This window comes from Aulonocara sp. 'chitande type north' Nkhata Bay, linkage group LG15 (assembly GCF_057382095.1).
Source record: "Aulonocara sp. 'chitande type north' Nkhata Bay isolate Kocher_YH1m ecotype deep benthic linkage group LG15, A_spYH_male_GT1.1, whole genome shotgun sequence".
NCBI classification, from domain to species: domain Eukaryota; kingdom Metazoa; phylum Chordata; class Actinopteri; order Cichliformes; family Cichlidae; genus Aulonocara; species Aulonocara sp. 'chitande type north' Nkhata Bay.
This window is the reverse complement of record NC_141358.1, coordinates 37,090,606-37,109,289: the sequence shown is the minus strand read 5'-3', so window position 1 is coordinate 37,109,289 and position 18,684 is coordinate 37,090,606. Positions and strand designations below refer to the sequence as shown.

The 18,684-nt window shown below is 41.6% G+C and overlaps 2 protein-coding genes across 8 annotated transcripts in view; one reads left to right on the top strand and one right to left on the bottom strand.

The window, feature by feature from the left end:
• Window positions 1-257: 257 nt before the first annotated feature.
• Window positions 258-5,236, bottom strand: ddx59 (DEAD (Asp-Glu-Ala-Asp) box polypeptide 59). Of its 3 annotated transcripts, none has more exons than XM_086263249.1 (8): window positions 5,168-5,205; window positions 4,085-4,931; window positions 3,548-3,730; window positions 3,339-3,428; window positions 2,874-3,125; window positions 1,722-1,874; window positions 1,014-1,142; window positions 258-915 (listed from the first exon to the last, which is right to left on the bottom strand). In XM_086263249.1, exons 2-8 carry the CDS (start codon window positions 4,916-4,918, stop codon window positions 655-657), a joined length of 1,902 nt encoding a protein of 633 aa, XP_086119375.1. In that variant the 5' UTR covers window positions 4,919-4,931; window positions 5,168-5,205; the 3' UTR covers window positions 258-654. The 3 variants fall into 3 exon arrangements, with proteins under 3 accessions (XP_086119375.1, XP_086119376.1, XP_086119374.1); XM_086263250.1 differs by lacking the exon at window positions 5,168-5,205 and adding an exon at window positions 5,043-5,156; XM_086263248.1 differs by having other exon boundaries at window positions 259-915; window positions 5,182-5,236.
• Window positions 5,237-5,663: 427 nt separating this feature from the next.
• The window catches only part of camsap2a (calmodulin regulated spectrin-associated protein family, member 2a), a 43,416-nt gene continuing 30,395 nt past the window's right edge, over window positions 5,664-18,684 (top strand). For 4 of the 5 annotated variants that reach the window (XM_086263245.1, XM_086263244.1, XM_086263243.1 and 1 more), the window contains exons 1-2: window positions 5,664-6,280; window positions 9,092-9,351. In XM_086263245.1, the coding sequence (XP_086119371.1) occupies window positions 6,142-6,280; window positions 9,092-9,351 (399 nt within the window). In that variant the 5' untranslated portion in view covers window positions 5,664-6,141. The remainder of the gene's footprint in view (window positions 6,281-9,091; window positions 9,352-18,684) is intronic. The other variant, XM_086263246.1, reaches the window with a different exon arrangement.

Here is an 18,684-nt window from a genome sequence, read left to right as displayed (position 1 = left end):
AAAGTGCTACGTCACGTCATGGTCGCGACCTGTAGGCACTTTATGATACCGCTAGATGGCAGCACAATACCGAGCCACAATAAGTAAACTGTGAACGATAGTCATCTCTGAGATTGCGTACCAGTGGAAAAAATGTGCTAGTCATAAGTTCCCATCTAAATTTAGTCCTTTACCGTTAAAATAAACGAAATGTCTCAAACTCCCTAACATCTACTGCGGAAGACAGTGAGATATAAATAAAACATCCAGAGAAACTTTGAGAAAAACTTACCTTTTAGTTGGAATAATATATGAGAATAAAATCAGACTGATTAAAGTTTGTACAAATGGCAGGGTGCGTTCAGTGCCTTGCTCAAAAGCATCTGGACCTTAGTTCAAGTCTGGATTAATGAGGATTCTTATTCTTCTTTCAGTGCCCCTTTCATACTCCTCTATCACCGTGTGCCACTAGTGCCAGTTCCAAGCCTGGAAAAATGTGGAAGATTGTGTGGAGCTTTTTGATTAAGTCACTTTGCATTAATCATACAAAACACAGATCTAAAAAAAAAAAACAGATACAGAAAACACATTTATTTATAAATGAAATATACAAACTAAACATTTACAGGTTACTCAATAAATAAGCACCATTCCATGAAAGATTGGAAGAAGTTGCTACTTCTTGCGACGGTCATGTTTCTTTATGATGTCCAGGAGGTTATTTGTGGTAACCAGTGAATCCTCGTGGTCCTTCTTGTTTCTCTGCTTTTCTCTCCTTTGCTGTTCATGGAGGTGCGGTGAGTTTAAGAGCTGAGGGGGCAAAATGGAGCCAGTGGGTTTGACTCGACTCACCACCTCCAGGAACAGCCGTTTGTTGTTGTTGTTGAGAAGAGTGATGGCTGTTCCTCTGTGTCCAAGCCGACCTGCTCTTCCCACCTAGATGGAAAAAAAAGGTAATATTAGATTAGCTGTTGTAATTGAAAGGTTTTCCTAATGAAACTACATCAAAGTGATACTAAGCAGTGCTGACTAACCTGGTGGACATACTCATCCATTGTGTTTGGCATATCAAAGTTAACCACCAGTCTGACATTGACCAAGTCCAGCCCTCTGCCCAGAACACCTGTACTGATCACTACCTCAAAGTCACCATCCAGAAGACCCTGAAGAGAAAACCACAATTAGAAGTCTGTATGTACCACATACAGCAGACATTAATAATGAACTGCATTTACTGGCAAGCCTGTTTTTATTAGCATGTTGTTCCCATAATTATATTTTACACACAGCAGATAACAAAGCAAGGTGTCCATAAAATAATTCAGCATATTTATGTCTGATACAATCAGCCAGTAAAATTACATACTCTAAAAGTGGGACTCTGGGATTATAAATCATTTTGACTCCTAATAATTTAGATTTATTCTGGATTATTTCAGGCCTTGTCTAACTGTTTCAATAAAGTCACACCTCTTTAGTCACCTGTTCACCTATAGAAGTTGTGATCTTGGAAAAGAAAAAAATTGTCAGTATTTAAGAAGAAAAGCACGTAAATGGAAAAACAGTGTTTTTTTCTGCATTGTGTCTCTTTGCATTGGACATGCAGACTAAAGCTAGATCCCTGGGGAAAGCCTCAGCTGTGGGTATCTGTCTGTGCTGTTGAAGATAAACACTTTAGGACACCAAACATGGAAGCATTGTTTGGTTTTTCTTCCCTGTGCATGTTTTCCCACTGGTCTCACCCGGAGGATGCGGTTGCGCTCCCACTGGCTCTTGTCAGAGTGGATTGCCACGGCAGTGAGGCCCGTCACCTTGGCGACTGCCTCGCAGAGCAGATCAGCGCCGAGTTTACTCTCTACAAACACTACCACTGGAGGCTGGTACAGCTTACCATCCTGAAAAGTGACAAAATAATTTTTTTTTAACATTTTACATATTTTCTATACAAAAATATTGCCAAAAAAGCTATACAACTAATACATTATGTATACTATGTGCCTGTAGAGGCATCTACATATCTGGATACATTCCAGCACTCCAACAGGTAACTGTAACTTGACAAGACAGGAAGGAAGAAATGCATACTCCCAATCATACCTTCTTAATTTCACTGTTCTTTAGGAGAACATTCTGTAATCTTGAGCCAACTATTATGCACTATGCTGTAAGACCTGCAATATATGAAGCAACTGCTTTGATTAGTTTTTGAGTCATGTCCACTCCAGATAGTTGGTTTTCTTGTCGTGTCTTGTCCAAATCCCAGTTTTGTACCTCTGCAATTCCACAATTCACTCACCACTCGTGAGACAATAGCTTTACACTATGAGTTACTGAGTTATAAGAAAAGAGTCTTATGTTACTCAAACTACAACCTAAGAGCACTTTTCTACTTCAAGTTAATTAAAGTCGACCATTTCTGTTTTTTCAGTGCAAACTATTGCTGGGATTCCTGGAGTGGTGCCGTGGCTCTGTGCCCACCCGTTTCCTTCAGATAGAGGCCAGAGTGTCCACAGTGGCTGTCTAAATATGGCAGAAGGGGAGGCTGGTTCTTTATTGGACTTTATAATATTCCCACCAACAATAGCCAGCTGTTAAAATACCAAGCTGGTATCAGTGCGTGTCAAGACTGAGCAGTAAATGAACTGTAACCTAAAACTGATCTAATGAAAAACTTTGTGTTTTTCTTCTAAAGTACTTTCTTTGAGTGCAATGACCAATTAGACCTTTTTTGAATTCAAAAACTAAAAATATCTACTGACCAGTAAAAGAAACCATATGCTGGCAGTGGAGGTGTGTCCAGAAATACTCCACTTATAATAAACCTTTTAAGACTTCATGATTTTTAATCTAAAAACTCAAAGTTAAGATTGAAAAGCATCTAATCTATGACCTACGTTGAGAATCTCAAACAGCTTCTTCTTTTTGGAAGGTTCCTCTACCCAAAGCAGGATCTGTCGGACGTTGGCGCACGGCTGGTTCTTCTCCCCAATAGTGATACGTACAGGGTCACGGACCAACCGGGCAGCCAGCTCCTCCGTCCCGGTGGGGATGGTGGCCGACGCCAGAAGAGTCTGATGTTCTTCTGGGACTTGCTCAAGAACCTCCAGAACCTGCTGCTGGAAGCCCATCTTCAACATAGTGTCCACCTACAGGATGCAGCACAACTTTCATGTTGCAGGACTCTCAAAACTGATTTGAATGATGAATACTTTCAAAAGCTGTCATTATGTTGTTTGTTCTAAAAGACACAACTTTTACATTACTAATCCTTAAAGCTATATAAATTGAATTGAACTGAATTACTTTGTCTTAAAGTGCACAGTTTTTGTCAATTGTGAATTTCAATATGTTTGTCCTACCTCGTCAACCACCACAATCTTCACTTTGTCAAGCTTCAGCTCTTTCTGCTTCAAGATTTCAATGAGCCGCCCAGGAGTAGCGATGACAATCTAAAGGAGATTTAGAAATGAACAAAACCATGGCATGGGACAAATGTACAGCCTCAAGCTTTGACTGCAGCAGGAGGAAATTATTGTTTAAGAAAAACAAAACAAAACGGAGACTGTACTTTGATGCTGCTCTTCAGGCGGTGGAGCTGTGGGGGAAGCGGCATGCCTCCGACCAGCAGGGCAGTTCTCATGTTGGGGAGTCCCATCACAAGCTCCTTGGCCTGTCTCTCTATCTGAATGGCCAACTCCCTGGTGGGGGTCAGGATCAAAGCCACAGGGCTGCCCACACTGTGTGCTGATTTCTGAAAGCAGAAGCAATGTTGCACACTGCATGTCACCAAGAGAGCATTTGTGAATTTTTAAATGTAAAATTGTTTGTGTCTTTTTGAGAATACATTTATTCAATTCGACTCTTTTATCTGCAGAGGTCACTGGCAGCTACGGAGCAGCTTTTCTGTCAGATACTGGAGTCTAGTGTCTTCCTAAGGGGTAGCTCAGGAGGGCAAATGCTTGATACAAAAGCAGATTCAGTCCAGATTTACATATTTAGATCTGGGCTGTGGTGCTATTTATCCAGGCTGTAGAAATGTCTGCCTCCTCAAATATAATTTAACTTGATGGCATTTGCATGTGGCATATTAGCTTCAATACTGTACCTCGAGTGCCCTCACGACCACTGGCAGCAGAAAGGCTACAGTCTTCCCCGATCCTGTGTCAGCGCTCGCAATCACATCCCTGCCTGTGAGGCCAACAGGGACCATCTGTATCTGGACTGGGGTAGGTGTGTCATACCCCGCCTTTTTCAGGTTACCACTTAATGTGGGAGGGAAGCTGCAGTGCTCAAATTCAACAACAGGTCTTGCGACATCTCTCCCCTGGGTTTCTATGCCCAGCTCCTGTTTAATTCGTTGCACTTGCTCCTCTGTTAGGCCTGATATGAACCGATCTTCCCTGTAGGAGTAGCCTGGTTCACTTTCAACCACCCTACCAGGGTCAGCAGCTGGCTGTTGACTTTGAACAGTCCTTTCATGTCTATTTTGGTCCTTTTGCATAAATGCATCTGCCCCAGTCCCCATACCCATTTGCACTAAATGGCTGGCTTTGCATTCGAGACTGCAAACATCATTATCTGTAGCATCACAGATGTACTCTCCATAGCGACCACACATCACACAGACAGGTTCTCCTGGCCCAGGCCATCTCTGGTTCTTTTTAAATGATTTCACTGGTTCCTCCTCCTCATCATCATCATCATCAACATCACTGTCATCTGAGAGGGAGCTGTGTCCATCTTCGGGTGCTAAGCTCTCTGCAGCTGCGTGTGTTGTCGCATCTCGTGTTTGGGTGTCTTCACATGCTTCCTCGCTCTGAGCAGGTGTCTCGGAGCTACTTTTGCTATCCTCCTCTTGAACAACTTTGCTTTTCTTAACCACAACTTGAGCCGATCCCTCGGCAGGTCTCTTCACCTTCAGGGCTCGTGGCAGAAACATGTTTAAATACTACCTGTAACCACAACAAAGCAGATGTAAACGCTCAGTTACGCCAAAAGATTTAGGTGACATGTTATGGCAGCAGCTGCAAATAAATTGAGTATGAAGAACCTCCATAGCTCACTTTTTTTAAAAGGGCCAAATTGACTTTTTCCAAATAAAAGTTTTAAATAACTCCTGCTGCGAAGAAACCAAGTTTTTGAGTATTTTGAAATTACACTTCTGAGCCACCATTTGGTTGTTACTTACAAAAACAACATTACCTCTTCGCGTCAAATCCTCCGACAGTCGCAAACAGTTCCCGACGCACACTGATGCCGCAACATTACTTCCTTTGCACGTTGGGAATTGTAGTTCGTAGAGCTGAGTCGCTTTCCCCCCTGTTATTTACATCGCTGTCTTTAGCAAAATTGTATTTAAAACATGACGTTTTAAAAATGTGTATCTTTGTATACTGACCTCTTCTTATTCATTTCATTTTTTTAATATGTCATATTTTACGTTAAGGGTGCGTTCAGGGTAACAGAGTATGAGTAAAAGTAATAAAAATGCAGCCCATTAAACGAATCCGGGTTGGAAATTTTGCAGTGTAGCAAGTTAATGCCGTTTTACCGACTATATTGCGGTACAATATGTTTGTGGGCGGTTGATTCCAAAGAATTAAGATAAAAGTGTTAAAATTCCCAGTGGAGTTTGAAAGCACCGTTCACACATGCGCGTTGGACAACAAAACGTGCAGAGCTAGAGAAAGCCTCAGTGCGGCAGGAAAACCGCATCACGGCACCGAATAGAGGACCGAATGCAAAACACACAGGTTATTCATACAATGACACATGGCCATGAAAGGAAGAAGCCGTCTGCTGCCAAACAACTCAAATAATGGAAATATTGTTGTTTTCATTCCAGTCGACGAGCATTTTTCCCTCCTCTCTGATTTTCAAGGAAACCTAGCTTGTTCAGACGGAGAGCCTTTCAACTGGTAGAAAACAGAATGGATGAAAAACACCAGGAGTAGCGACCTATTGTGTGAACGAGACCGAAAAAAACAAAACAAACCTAGCCCCAAGAGCATTTTATTACTGGAAGGACATGCATATCTGTGAATAATCTGCGGAAAGACAGACCATCTCTTCAGTTTCCAGCTGTTTATAGTTTTCCACCAAATTCCAGTACTGGGATGCTTTCGCTTCGTAGGGTTTGAGGGAACAATCAAGGGGTGAAATATGGGTGAAGTTCAGGACGTCAGGGATGTTAAGAAGACGTTCGTTGCTCCTGCAATAAAGTCTTTTGAGCACTATGACTTTTCCCGAGCCAAAATGTGTTGCAGCCTCACATGGTTGGTGGCCAAAGCATACGGGACAGGTAGGTTCATCACCGCACCGACTGCAACAGTTAACCGGACGCAGCACGAGTCTGTTTATGATTTTAATGCTTTTCTTTTGATTGTTTGTTTTTAATGCATGCTTGTCAGAATCCAAATAAACCCAAAGCAACAAATGTGTAATGGAGATTTATGATTTATTATCAGTCAATTCCCATATGGGCTGGTTCACATGGAAACTACCATCGTTTGCAGTCATTTCTTATGAGGAAAGCAATACGTGTTATACCAAACGAAAGAAAGGTAAAAAAAAAAAACACTTCCTGTGGTCCCTAATCAATGGGGTGGGTGGGTGGTATTTAATGGAGAATACTTATAGAGATATTAAAGTACCTGTTTCAAATGATGTCACCTCCAGGGTGCTGCATCCATGTCAGAACTGCAAAGTAAATAGCCTGCAAAGTAAGTATGGCCTGACATCCTGTGACACCTAACGAAGTGGATGTAATCCCACAGTTTCAGTGGAATTAGCATTAAATACTATAACTGATATAGGGGATGCATGGATGCATATCCAGCAATGCAGTGATAATAAAGTGGCAAATCAGTGTGATTATGTGGCTCCCATTTGAGCATCTATAATAGAAAACTACAGCACAAACATCTGTTTTGGTGGAGTATCCACATCTTTTTTGGATGCACGAGGTAAAATGAACAACAGCGGGAAAAGGTGTTTTTTCAATTTTATAAAAAGGATCCAAGCAGTAACTGCAAATGTGTCTTAATAAATGCAGTGCAAGATCCTTCTGTGCTATCCTTTTCCCATTTTATCAACTCGTTCATCTTTATCTCTTTTTTTGTTGTTATTGTATTATATTCCTGATTCATACACATCATCTCAGTTTATTTGAGAGCGTCATTCCTTGTTTCTGTGTTGCTTATATCTCAGCAAACATGAGATCCCTTGCTGATTCTCTTGTGTATTTTCAGTCAGAACTGAATGAAATGGGCTGATTCCAAAAATACAGCCCCCCAGAGAGGGAGGGGAAGGGCAAGAAAGAGAAAGGGAGCGAAATCATCTCCAGATCCCAGCCTACGCTGCTGTGAAAGCTTTACATGCATCCGCCTCATTAGATTGAGGCGAGAATACATCAAGAATATGCAGTCGAGTACATGCGAGATGTGAGCTGTACAGCAGATCATCTGCTGTCAGGAGTCGCTGTCAAATGCTATCCCCCAACATTTACAGTGTCCTGATTCAGAACTCAGAACAGCAGCGCCATTTAATACCAGGTAAAAACCAGAGGCTGACAGACAATGAGTGTAATTCCCTCTGTATTCACTTAACAAGACGTTTTTCCGGATGTCCTTGTTTAAAGTATTAAGTTGTAACAATGACTGAATGGAAGATTGTGAGTCTGCATGAGTAAAAGCTCAAATACTACCAAGCTAATGAAAAAGATAAAACCGACTTCTTCATGCTCAACGTTTTCTTTGTCCTTAAAACGATTAGGAGCATGCCAGAATATAAACCAGGACACAAAATGTTGAAAGATAACATAAAAAATCGTCTCCTAAGCAGCTCCAGAGGTGGTGTTCCGTGAGCTCAGCCTGACCTCTGACCTCTCCCTGTGGATGATGAAGGCGGTGCGGGGGGTTAATATAAAGACAGTGTATTTTTTGTTGTTTGTTAGGATCTTTAATATGAATATAGTGCTGACAGGAAACCCTGTAACCTGGATAGTTGCTACTTCTGCCTGCGATTCTCTGCTGTAATAACACTGTGTACAGATGACCTTGCTGATAGCGGTCAGTCAAAGCAGGTGATTCATTGACCTCCGTGTGCATGTGCTGGAGGATGGGCAGCATAAAGCTGTCAGGGTGTGGATCACCACTCGCACACACACACACACAGGCTTTTATCCTAATTAAGATCCATTCTCCGTGCCAAGGAGACAGGGACGAGCCCTGCGTCTGTTTTGCTTGCAGACATAATTTAATGTTTTCAAATAGTCTCATTTGAAAACGCTTAATCATGGCTTCCTTAATCTGCACCAGGGAAAGAAGGGTTTGCAGTAGCTTTACTAACAACTGTGCATAACATACTTTATGTTCCCAGACGTGGATTTGTGAAAACACTTGATAGAAAGGTGTGGGCCAGAATTGCTCAAATTATTTGTACGCTATCCCCCGTGCAGTGGACTTGCCTGAGGTAATGAACACACATGCACACACGCTCACGTGCAGCCTTTCTCTTTGATGAGGCAGGCAGTGAGAAGGGTGTTCCCAGGGAGCTGGAAGCTGCAGAGATACACACTCGATGAATCGATCAGGTTACCGCTCATCCTGCAGTTGCTATAGCAACGCCAAGGTCTATCCACACATATCCATGTGATGTTATTGTCAAAGCATGGCAACGAAAACAAGTAGTTGTGCCAAAGTATTGCTAGACAATCTGTCCACAGAGGGAAAAATCCTCAGTGAAGACAGATTTAGAATAACACGGCCCAAACTTGATATTAGCTCATCTGAGTTTATCCTATTTTTTTTTTAATCGTATTAGAAAATTTAAATGACTATTCATTAGAAAGGTAGAAAACTAATGCTCCAGAATGCTTTCAGCTGTTTTCCTCTGTTTACATCAGCGCTTTTAATTATATACTTGTTTACCTTCTCGTATATGATCCTCAATGATGTGGCAAAGCAAGCAATTTAGAAACATGCTGATGTTTGCCAGCATTTTAATGTCTAATATGAATTGATTCATAAATTGTTATTTAAATGATTTGGCGCCATGTTGCTATTAAGCTCTGCTTGTCAGCTGATTCTGCTTCCTCTGCTCTATCACGCAGACAGCATCCCAGCAGACTTGAAGGACCCTTTCTACACAGACCAGTATGAGCAGGAGCACCTGAAGCCTCCTGTGGCCAGCCTCCTGCTATCTGCAGACCTCTACTGCAGGGCCGGCAGCCTTATCCTAAAGAGTGACGCTGCCAAGCCGCTGCTGGGTCACGATGCTGTCATCCAGGCGCTAGCTCAACGCGGTCTGTACGTCACCGACCAGGAGAGACTGGTGACTGAGAGAGACCTGCGAAAGAGGCCTCTGCAAATGGTAGGGGAGCTGTGTGAAAGCTGATAAACTGTACACAGTAAAGATTCTTTCTTATGTGCGTGAATTTAGTAATGTATTAGGCGTGCACCCAGCTGTTGGTGGTAATACAGTGGTAGTAAACCTTTGCTTTGCTTTCTCAGTAACTCAGACATCTATCACGCATACAGTCTCCTTCCTCTTCCGATTATTTGATCTTTCTGTTGCTGAAACTTTACTTAAGCAGACATTCTGGTCTGTCGAGGTGCAGAAACGCATATTTTTACGCCTTCATGCACTCAAATACAAGCTCACCCTGCAGCTTTTTCTCTCCCAGCTACATAGTATATTCACATTTCATGGTTTCCATAGAGTATGCTGTTCCTTTAGAATATTAGAGTAAATAAATGCATTTTACTTATTAGCTTGATCAAGCCAAGTTTATTGTTTGCTAAGGTACTAAATGTATTCCCTTATTTAAACTTATGTGCAAACCTTTATTGCTTACTGATCAGGACATTTTTTTCCTTCCATTATTTGTAAAACATTTCTCTATGGTAATTCAGGTAAACATGACAAACCACAGTAGTTCTTATTCATGTTCATATATATACAGTTTGGCTCATACTAAACTGTGATTAAACTACTTTGTGGAAATCACATAGTCTCTTAATGGAGTATAGCTGGACACCAACAGCTTCTACACATTGCATTAGAATAACAATGCAAGATGACCAAAGTGTAACAAGAGAATGCAACAAGATGGAGAGTGTCACTTACACACATCTCTCATACAGATTTTTGTCTTGAATTTGTCATTTCTCAAGCCGATTCACACCTCAAGGCTTTTACTGCTCTGTGCAGGTTGGTATTTTCTTCATGAAAGCATGCTGTAGGGTGGGATTTACTGTACACTCGCAGCTCCTCTCAGTCTGTCAGTGTCAGAGATGAGATGACTTTGCAGGAAGCATACTGCGCGAGATTGAGGTATCTTCATTATTTTGGGGCAAAATCCCAATAGGAGGCTTTATTGCTTCAGTGAATTTGCAATTGCAACACAATTAGCACACAGTATGCCTGCAGTCTGCTTGTAGAGTCTTGCTGGTTTTAATTTCCCTCCAATGCTAATGTAAAAGTTATTTAAGTTTTGTTTGCGGTTACGTTTAAAGCACTTAGTTTCCAGATTACAACAAGTGTTTCAGTGCAACCATTTCTCCCAGGTTTAAATTTTAATGGGTTTTTAAAGGTAAGGGAAATGTTGCACGTGTGAGTGTTATTTGGCTAGTCTCACTAATAATAATAATAATGATGGATTGCATTTATATAGCACTTTTCAAGGCACCCAAAGTGCTTTACAATTCCACTATTCATTCACTCACTGGTGGAAGCAGCTACAGCTGCCCTGGGGCAGACTGACAGAAGTGAGGCTGCCATATCGCGCCATCGGCCCCTCTGGCCATCACCAGTGGGCGGTAGGTGAAGTGTCTTGCCCAAGGACACAACGACTGAGACTGTCCGAGCCGGGGCTCAAACCGGCAACCTTCTGGTTACAAGACGAACTGCCAACTCTTGAGCCACAATTGCCCCAATGCAAGGATTCTTTATTTGATTGTAATTCACTGCGGTTCATGGCTGAATGTTGTGCTAGAGGGTGTCAGCATTTGTGTTTGTGTGACAGAGCAGGTTTTTGTGAATGTGAAAATGAGCTGTTAGAAGAGTGTGAAATTACTTTCCTTTTCCATGCTCTGTCCTGGCCTTTTTCTTCTGTTTTAATCATCTCTTCTTATCTTCTTTCTTTCTGTGTTTTTTCCGTACTCCCTAGTTACCTTCCTGACACTTTCAAATCCCCTCTTTTACTTTATTTCCAAATCTTTCCCCTTTTTTAATCATTCCCATTAAATCCAATCACTTCCCTCTCTGTGTTTACTTGTCTTTTTCCTTGCTCCTTATTCCTCCCACCTCCTGTTTTGCTGTATCCCGTTGCTTTGTTCTTGGCTCTTTGTCTGCACCACCATTGGTCTTTGTCTGTTAAAAGTTGTCATTAAATCCTTGGTATTTCCAAGACTGGACATTAAATGAGACACGAAGATGTAATTTTTCTCAGTTTTATAAATGTTACCCAACAAGTCGACAAACAATCTAAACGTCCGGTGCAGACAGATTCTATGTAACTCACACAAAGTGTACAAAATCTGTGCAGTGTCTGAATTACGTTGATGTGAGAATAAATAATAATCCACTGAACTGACAGCTAGTGCATTGTCTTCATGAACACTGCTGGGGCAGCAACCTGACCCAAACCGAGCAAGTGTTTCCACTAGTGGAATGATTGCAGTTTGATAAGCACTGCGAGACAGTATTAATATTGATCAGCTGGCTGCACACTGCAGCTCAAGAAGAGCTTTATTAATTATTAAGAGACTGTTTGAGTGTCTACCTTGGCTGTTAGGTGTCTGACGTGAACTCATGTGATAGAGAAAAAGGCATTTCTTCTGGAAGAATCAGACAAGGTGGTTTGCTGTGTTGAGAAGTTTTAGTGAAAGAAAAACATCACTGCTTTTACTCCAGAAGCAGAGACCGAGCACCTGCCTGCAGCTGTATATGTAAGCTGCTCGGGATAAGAGCACCAGCAGTGTCGTTAAATAATGCTTCGTGGCATTTTGGCTTAGCATCTTTTTTGACTCAGCAGTTTGCATGAAGAATAAGAATATTCAGAATAAGCAACTTTAGAGGATGTTGAAGGCAGCTTTAGTAGGTCAGGCAGCTACAGAATCAGATGCTGCTGACGTCTCGTCTGACACGTGTCAGGACCGAGCACACTGCTGACATTTCGTTAGGTTGCCGACCCGACGTTGCTTTATAGTCGTATTTTTCCTTCCCTCTCGTTTCTGCCACTATTCTGCCCACTCAGCCTTCTCTCTTCTGCCATGTGACACATTTCTACACGTGAAGATGCAGAATCCAAATCGCAGTTTCCTCCCACTCGGTCGCCTACACACATTCTGTATCCCTGACTCTCCCCACCTGTAGTGCTCTCAAAGAATAAAGAGGGATGTCAAGGTGGGCAATACTGAAATATTGTTAGCGTTAAACATTGTCGCTCCCATGCAGCACTACAGCGAACACAATTACCTGCTGAGAAAAGCTTTAATTGCTAGGCTTGTGCTCATTTGTGGAAGTGCAGTGGCCTTCTTTGAGTGAGTCCTCTGGAATGATGGAGGATTTATTTAAAACACAAAGGTGTGTACTGCAGCAGGAATATCATGTTTGTGTTGTTTCACTGTACATGTGGCATGTGACAAAAAAGGAAGTTTGAGACAATAATCAACAGATAATCCTTATCAAATATCAAGCAGTGTCTTCACTTGAAAAATTAATCCTGGAGAAAGTCACTCTGTTGCCATGGTGAAATTAAATTATATTGGCTGGGGTGAGAATGTAGCCAAAGGACAAACTCTGTGTGTGTGTGTGTGTATGTAACCTACAGAAGAGGATTAGAGCCAGTAAAAGTCTATAATTTGGGGTCATGACTTTTTGAGTCATGTTATGAAGCTATGAAGCTTAGACTTTTGAGATTAAAGTCAGACTTTTGAGATTAAAGTCAGACTTTTGAGATTAAAGTCAAAATAAGATTAAAATCAGACTTGTGAGATTTAAGAGAGATTTATAAGATTAAAGTCAGATTTAAGAGACTGACTTCTGAATTTTGTGATGACATGCAGAACAGCCTAGTTACAGTATAGTAATTGGAAACAATAGATTCCAAGCATATGTATGTTTCTTTAAATAATCTCACAACTGAACAGTGGATGTCATAACTATTTAATTTAATAAAGCAGCAGTAAATAGTTCATGATGCCGCTATGAGATTTTCATTATATATTAGATGATAATGCGTTTATTTTGTGAACTGTACGCTTTGTGAACTGGTGCTTCTGCTGGTAGTACCACCGGTAGAAGCACCACGTCCTTTTTTCTGGGTTATTTACTGGCTTTATGTGTCTCTGTGACTGTATATAAGACGAACAATAAAACAAAAACAGGGTTATAGTCACTATAGTCATATTCTTTCAGAGGTTTACCTTATTGGTAGCTATGCTCGTTATATGTATGCGAACTTAATTACATTCAACCTAGTTCTGGCCCTCTGTTTAGCTGCCTGCCAATTATATAACACATTTATTGCACAAGTTAGACTTTCACATTATATTCAAGCTTCTTAATTTGAGCCCATTTGGTCTGGAACAAACTGGACGAGGAATGTCATCTTGCAACATGCTAGCTTTGAAGCATCAAGAAACATAACTGTGTCATACGTGCATTACCTCTGCAGGACAACAGTTCCCTCTAGCAGCTGATAATACAACTGTTTTTATTGCTGGTCTGTATGATAGGACTTGTCCTACATTAATACTTTATTTATTTAAATAAAGCTGCTACTGATAATGTGATGAAAGGCCTGCACATGGACACCATATCAACCATTTTAAGTACATTTCCATCCCAGTTGGATTTTCGTCAGCTTGGAGTGATGAAAAATGATTGCAACAGCCATATACACACTGTGTGTACCAAATATTAGTTTTACTGTGACAGACTGATTCATCAAGACATATATATACCATGGATGGATGGAGGAGCGTACACTTCCTCCTGTTATTCTCCCTCTCCTTTGCTGCCTCCATCACTCCTCCTATTGGGCAGGCACTCCGTTTCCATGGTTACACACCAGTTGGCTGGGTGTTGCGTTTGTGTGTAGGTGGGCGCAAGAGTGGGGGTGCTTATGCTGCATATGTCGTTATTTGCGATATGAACTTGTATGTGCAGCTGTGTGCTCTGTGTGTGTGTAGTGGCTGTTATAGTAGAGGAGATGGACTCCAGGAGAGACGCCGAAATGCAGGATTGATAGAAGCACACGGCAACGCTGTCACGCTGCTTCGTGTGCAAAGAGGCACACACAGAAGATGAATTCAGAAAATTATGTGCCAAGCATGTAACAACACACTTGTCAACATCAGACCGGCTTCCTCAGAATCTTTTTCTTCTTGTATTGCAACTGATCTTGTGAACAAAGACGAGCTGAAGCAGCAGGGTTGAAGAGAGGCACATCCAAGTTCTTTCTGTCTTTGCTGGCCTCAGCGGAGTCACAGGCAGGAAGTTATGCTTAATGCCAGCAGTGACTCAGGGCAGTACAGTATGGATGGATAAGCAGCGAACCACATTACACAATGTCACGTGATGGCCTGAGAACTGCGTCTTTCTATAGCAAATAAATGCTTTTATGCTAGTGGAGATCTGGGGTAAAAATCTGCAAAGTCAAACATGTGGAGCAAGCCACAGTGCTTGGCTAGCAGAAATCCAGAATTCCCGATAACTGGTAAAATCAGTCAGTGCTCTGCAGAAAATCTGCAGCAGTGTTTCCTGTTTTTGCTGATCCATTTAGCCTGTGAAATAGAGACGATCCACACATGAAAATATGTCAACACAGAGGGAGTTTTCAAAGATGATGGGAGGACTCGGAGTGCATGCATTTCAACAGAGTAGGTCAACACTGGATGGAAGCCATGGTACTGTCCCTCAGTCAAGTTCCAAGGGTAGCTTTGAGGTTTCTAAATAATTGCTAGCTTCGGGTTTGGAGCATATGGAAGGCATGCTGGTTAAGTGCTGAATTCCCACAACTGATGCCAGCGTTCTCAGTTGGTGTTTTGTGCATTTTGTAAAGAAAAGGTAATTAAAGGCACAGAAAACTGGAAGGTTTTAAATTTTAGGTTTATAGCAATGATCTTCATAAAAACATTTAATCTCTTAAACCTGCAATTCTGTGTCACACCAGAAGCTTTTTCAGGGAAAATGCAACATTAACTTGTGACAGATCAGGCAGAATTACTGGGAAAAGGCTTAAAGTTAATTAAACTGTCATGCATTTGTGTTGGTCAGGCCACCATTTTGGTCTTGACTGACATTGGTGTGAAAAAAGTAAAGATATAAATATTCTATGCAGGTGTCTGTGAAGGTTCTCAGTCATTCAGGTCATTGGAGCTTGCAAAGAAAAGCAGCTGGACTTCTTTAAGTTGCTTGAAGACATTTCTTCAAGCAACTTAAAGACTTTCGAGGATGCCAATGTTCACATTTTGGACAGAGAGGACAGATGGTTTGAAAGAGGAGTGAAAGAAGCCATCTATGTCCACTGTGAGCGACCATCTTTGAACAGAGGCGGTGGTTTACAACACCAACTGTCTGCCATCTATAATCCAGTTTTGAGTTCCCCCCCCCAGACGTCTTAACGCCCACTCACATCCTGGGCCATCTGACCTCAGGAAATCACATGATAAGGTGGGGCCAGGTTTCACAATGAGCTCACCCGAAACCCTGGCTGATTGGGACACACCCAGTTTCACACCTTGGCTCAGGCGATTAGGGGATCATCAGGGGGTCCTTTTGTCCCTCTGTGGGGGGTTACTCCCACTAGGTTTAAATCTGGGACTCCCCGCCATTTGACCTTAGAACTGAAGAAGCTTCTCGGATGAGAGGTGAAACGTCTTCAAGCAACTTAAAGAAGTCCAGACGCTTTTCTTTGCAAGCTCCTTTGACTATTCCATGCAGGATTAATTGTAATAACTTTGTTGATGAACTTCACATTTTCTTGGTTTCCTTTAGTGCCAATTCATTAATTTTCATTTGAAGTCTCACTGTGTGGTTGTTAGATTGTTCTTGTCGAGTTAGTTCCTGTAGTGCTCTTTGTATAAAAAATAATCTTCCTATGATTGTCTAAAGCTGTTATGTGGCGGCTGTGTGCAGGCAGGAAAAGGACCCAAGGTGCAGACTCCAGAGACAAACGTAAACTGAAACAGCTTTAATGCTGAACTCAAACAGAACAAAAGTAAGAATCCAAATAACTTACACGGGCAGACAAAACACACAGCTAGATCAGGGTAGATCGCAACAATAAAAAACTGAAACATAGGGCTTAAATACATAGAGGGAGCAATCAGGGAATGGACAACAGGAGGGAAACACAGCTGGGGCAAATCAGAACTGACAAGACAAGGAAGCGTAAACTGAACACACTGAGATAAGACAGAGACCTTCAAAGTAAGACAGGAAACACATAACACAGACTGAACAAAAGACACAGACTCACATGCAGGCACTACAACAGAGGGAACAGAGACGTGGGACCAGGGCAGACACAGACACTGACTGGACACGGGGATATAGCGGACAGGGAAGACAGCAATTAAGGATTACACAGAGACAAACCATAAGACATGACTCTAACAAAAACCCAAAGACTAGAAATTATAAATAATATAATAAACTCAAAAACCCTGGGTCAACAACCCAGGCATCCTAACAAAAGCACCTGGTAACTGGGACTATAGCAAATCCTACTCATTTCAGCTCCTTCACAGTGGAATAAACTCTAAAAAAAGATAAAATCTTAAACCTTGTTGGGTTTTTTTTCTCCTATTTTCACTCCATGTAATAGAAAGTAAAGCTCTCTCGGTCCAGCTTTTTGCCTTTCCTTTGGTACTTGTGTTGACCTTCAAAAAGAGAGGTACAGCTGAGTGGTTTTCCATGTCCAGCTGAGTTGGCGTGAATTTACCTGAAGCTAGACAGTTTCAGTTTTTAGACATCTGCCCCAGCATCGAGACTCAGTGCCAGGTCAGGCGAGCTTTAATTCTAAAAGCAGACTGCTTTTCAATATTACATCACCCCTGAGTATGTGTGCTACCATGGCCATGTGGTCGCACAGGAGACCATTGTGCAGAAGTTTGGGAGGATCAGCGAAGCCTCGAACAACCAGAAAAACAGACACAAGCGGATCATTATCCATGATGACTCAGTGCAGTCCTACAAGCTTTTATTGTAAGCGAGTATTGTTTAGTCATTAACTCTGTCCAGATCATTTTCCGTCGAAATAAACTCAGTCTATAGAAGCATCTTTCTCTGAATACCTGTGTCAGGGATCAGCAAGCAGCTCAGAGCTCTGACATTGAGATTTCGGTTTATTTACAACAGATTGTGAGGTTGAAAAAAATCGTCACACGCGCTGTCTTTTGTAGGTCACTGCGGTTCATATTTGCAATTCTTTTGTGCTGTGTTAAATCAGGCTTCTGTGGTGGATTTCCATCTTTGCTATTTTCCCCCCCTTCTTCTTTTTTTTTTCAACCATGAAGCCATATTAAGGATGAGCCGTGTTTGCCTTCTTTGTGTTTGCCCGGGAGGAAATACAGAAAGCCAGCAATACAGCAGCACAATAAAAACAGGATATTGACCGTGAAGCAGCATCTTCTCACCTCCTGAGAAATCTAAACAAGATTTATAGACACAATCAGCTTAGATGAGAAAGCAAAATAGTGTGTGTGTATGTGTGCTTGTGTCTGTAACCTGTTTATTCATTAAATCAGAATGACTTAGCATTTAACTATTTGTACAGTTTTTGTAATCGCCATGAGATAAAAGTGATATCTTGGGGATGAATCGAATTAAGGGACAGAGAAGCAGCCTTATGATTAAAAAGTCTCCATCAAAGGGCATGAATAAGTGACATTTCCCCCTCTTTCAGCCATTTAGATACCCTCCAGCAGGGCATTTGATCTCTGAATACCCCAGTGGAGCTACTTCTAGCCAGAGCTGCTGCAAGGTTTAATATGTGCAGATGCATGAATATGAGGTAGAGCATCGTTGAGGGGAAGCATATGTGCTCCACAAACCAAAAGGTTAGGAAACATGACATCACGGGATAAAACAGAGGAAACAAGCCTTACTTTAAACAACAGGGAGGTCTGCAGTCAATGAGGAAAGCTGACCCTTTCCTCTGGCAGCAACCTATCTGCCTCTTCTCCTCTTTCTTTACTCTTTCCTTTGCATCCATCCAGTCACCAAAGGCTTTCTCTCGTCTCCTAAATTTCATTTGACATTCACACATGGTCAGCTGATCCTTCACAGTCCATTTGTTTGACCGTTACACGGAGCAGCGACTCTCCCGAAGAAGTGGAACACCCCAAGCATGCATTTAGCTCGATGAAAGCTTGGACCTTTAAAGAGGCATTTTCAGCTTTATTCAAATATAACAAGACAGTTACATTTGTTTTTTTTGTTTTTTTTTTGGAACATGGAAACACAGAAGCTAATAATCTAATCCTTTCAAAGTGGGGAAGTTTAGTGTAGCACAAATACTGTGAAATGTTGCTCTGACAGTGTGCTTTTGTTTCTCTTCCTAACTCTTGACAGTTTCCCACTTGATTTCATGCAATTCACAGTACTAAAGCTTTTTATTTTAAGCTTTTTATTAATAATACTTCAAACACGTTGTTTAAGGATTTAGGTGAAAATAACTGAATGCTTACTGAC

What these genes read in the sequence shown, in the direction of transcription:
- ddx59 (XM_086263248.1), bottom strand. Translation starts at nt 4,918, where the DNA reads ATGTTTCTGCCACGAGCCCTGAAGGTGAAGAGACCTGCCGAGGGATCG. An exon ending in AGATTGTGGTGGTTGACGAG is followed by an intron (nt 3,126 to 3,338) that starts GTAGGACAAACA and finishes TGCATCCTGTAG; the next exon opens with GTGGACACTATGTTGAAGAT. An exon ending in TGGATGAGTATGTCCACCAG is followed by an intron (nt 916 to 1,013) that starts GTTAGTCAGCAC and finishes TTTTCCATCTAG; the next exon opens with GTGGGAAGAGCAGGTCGGCT.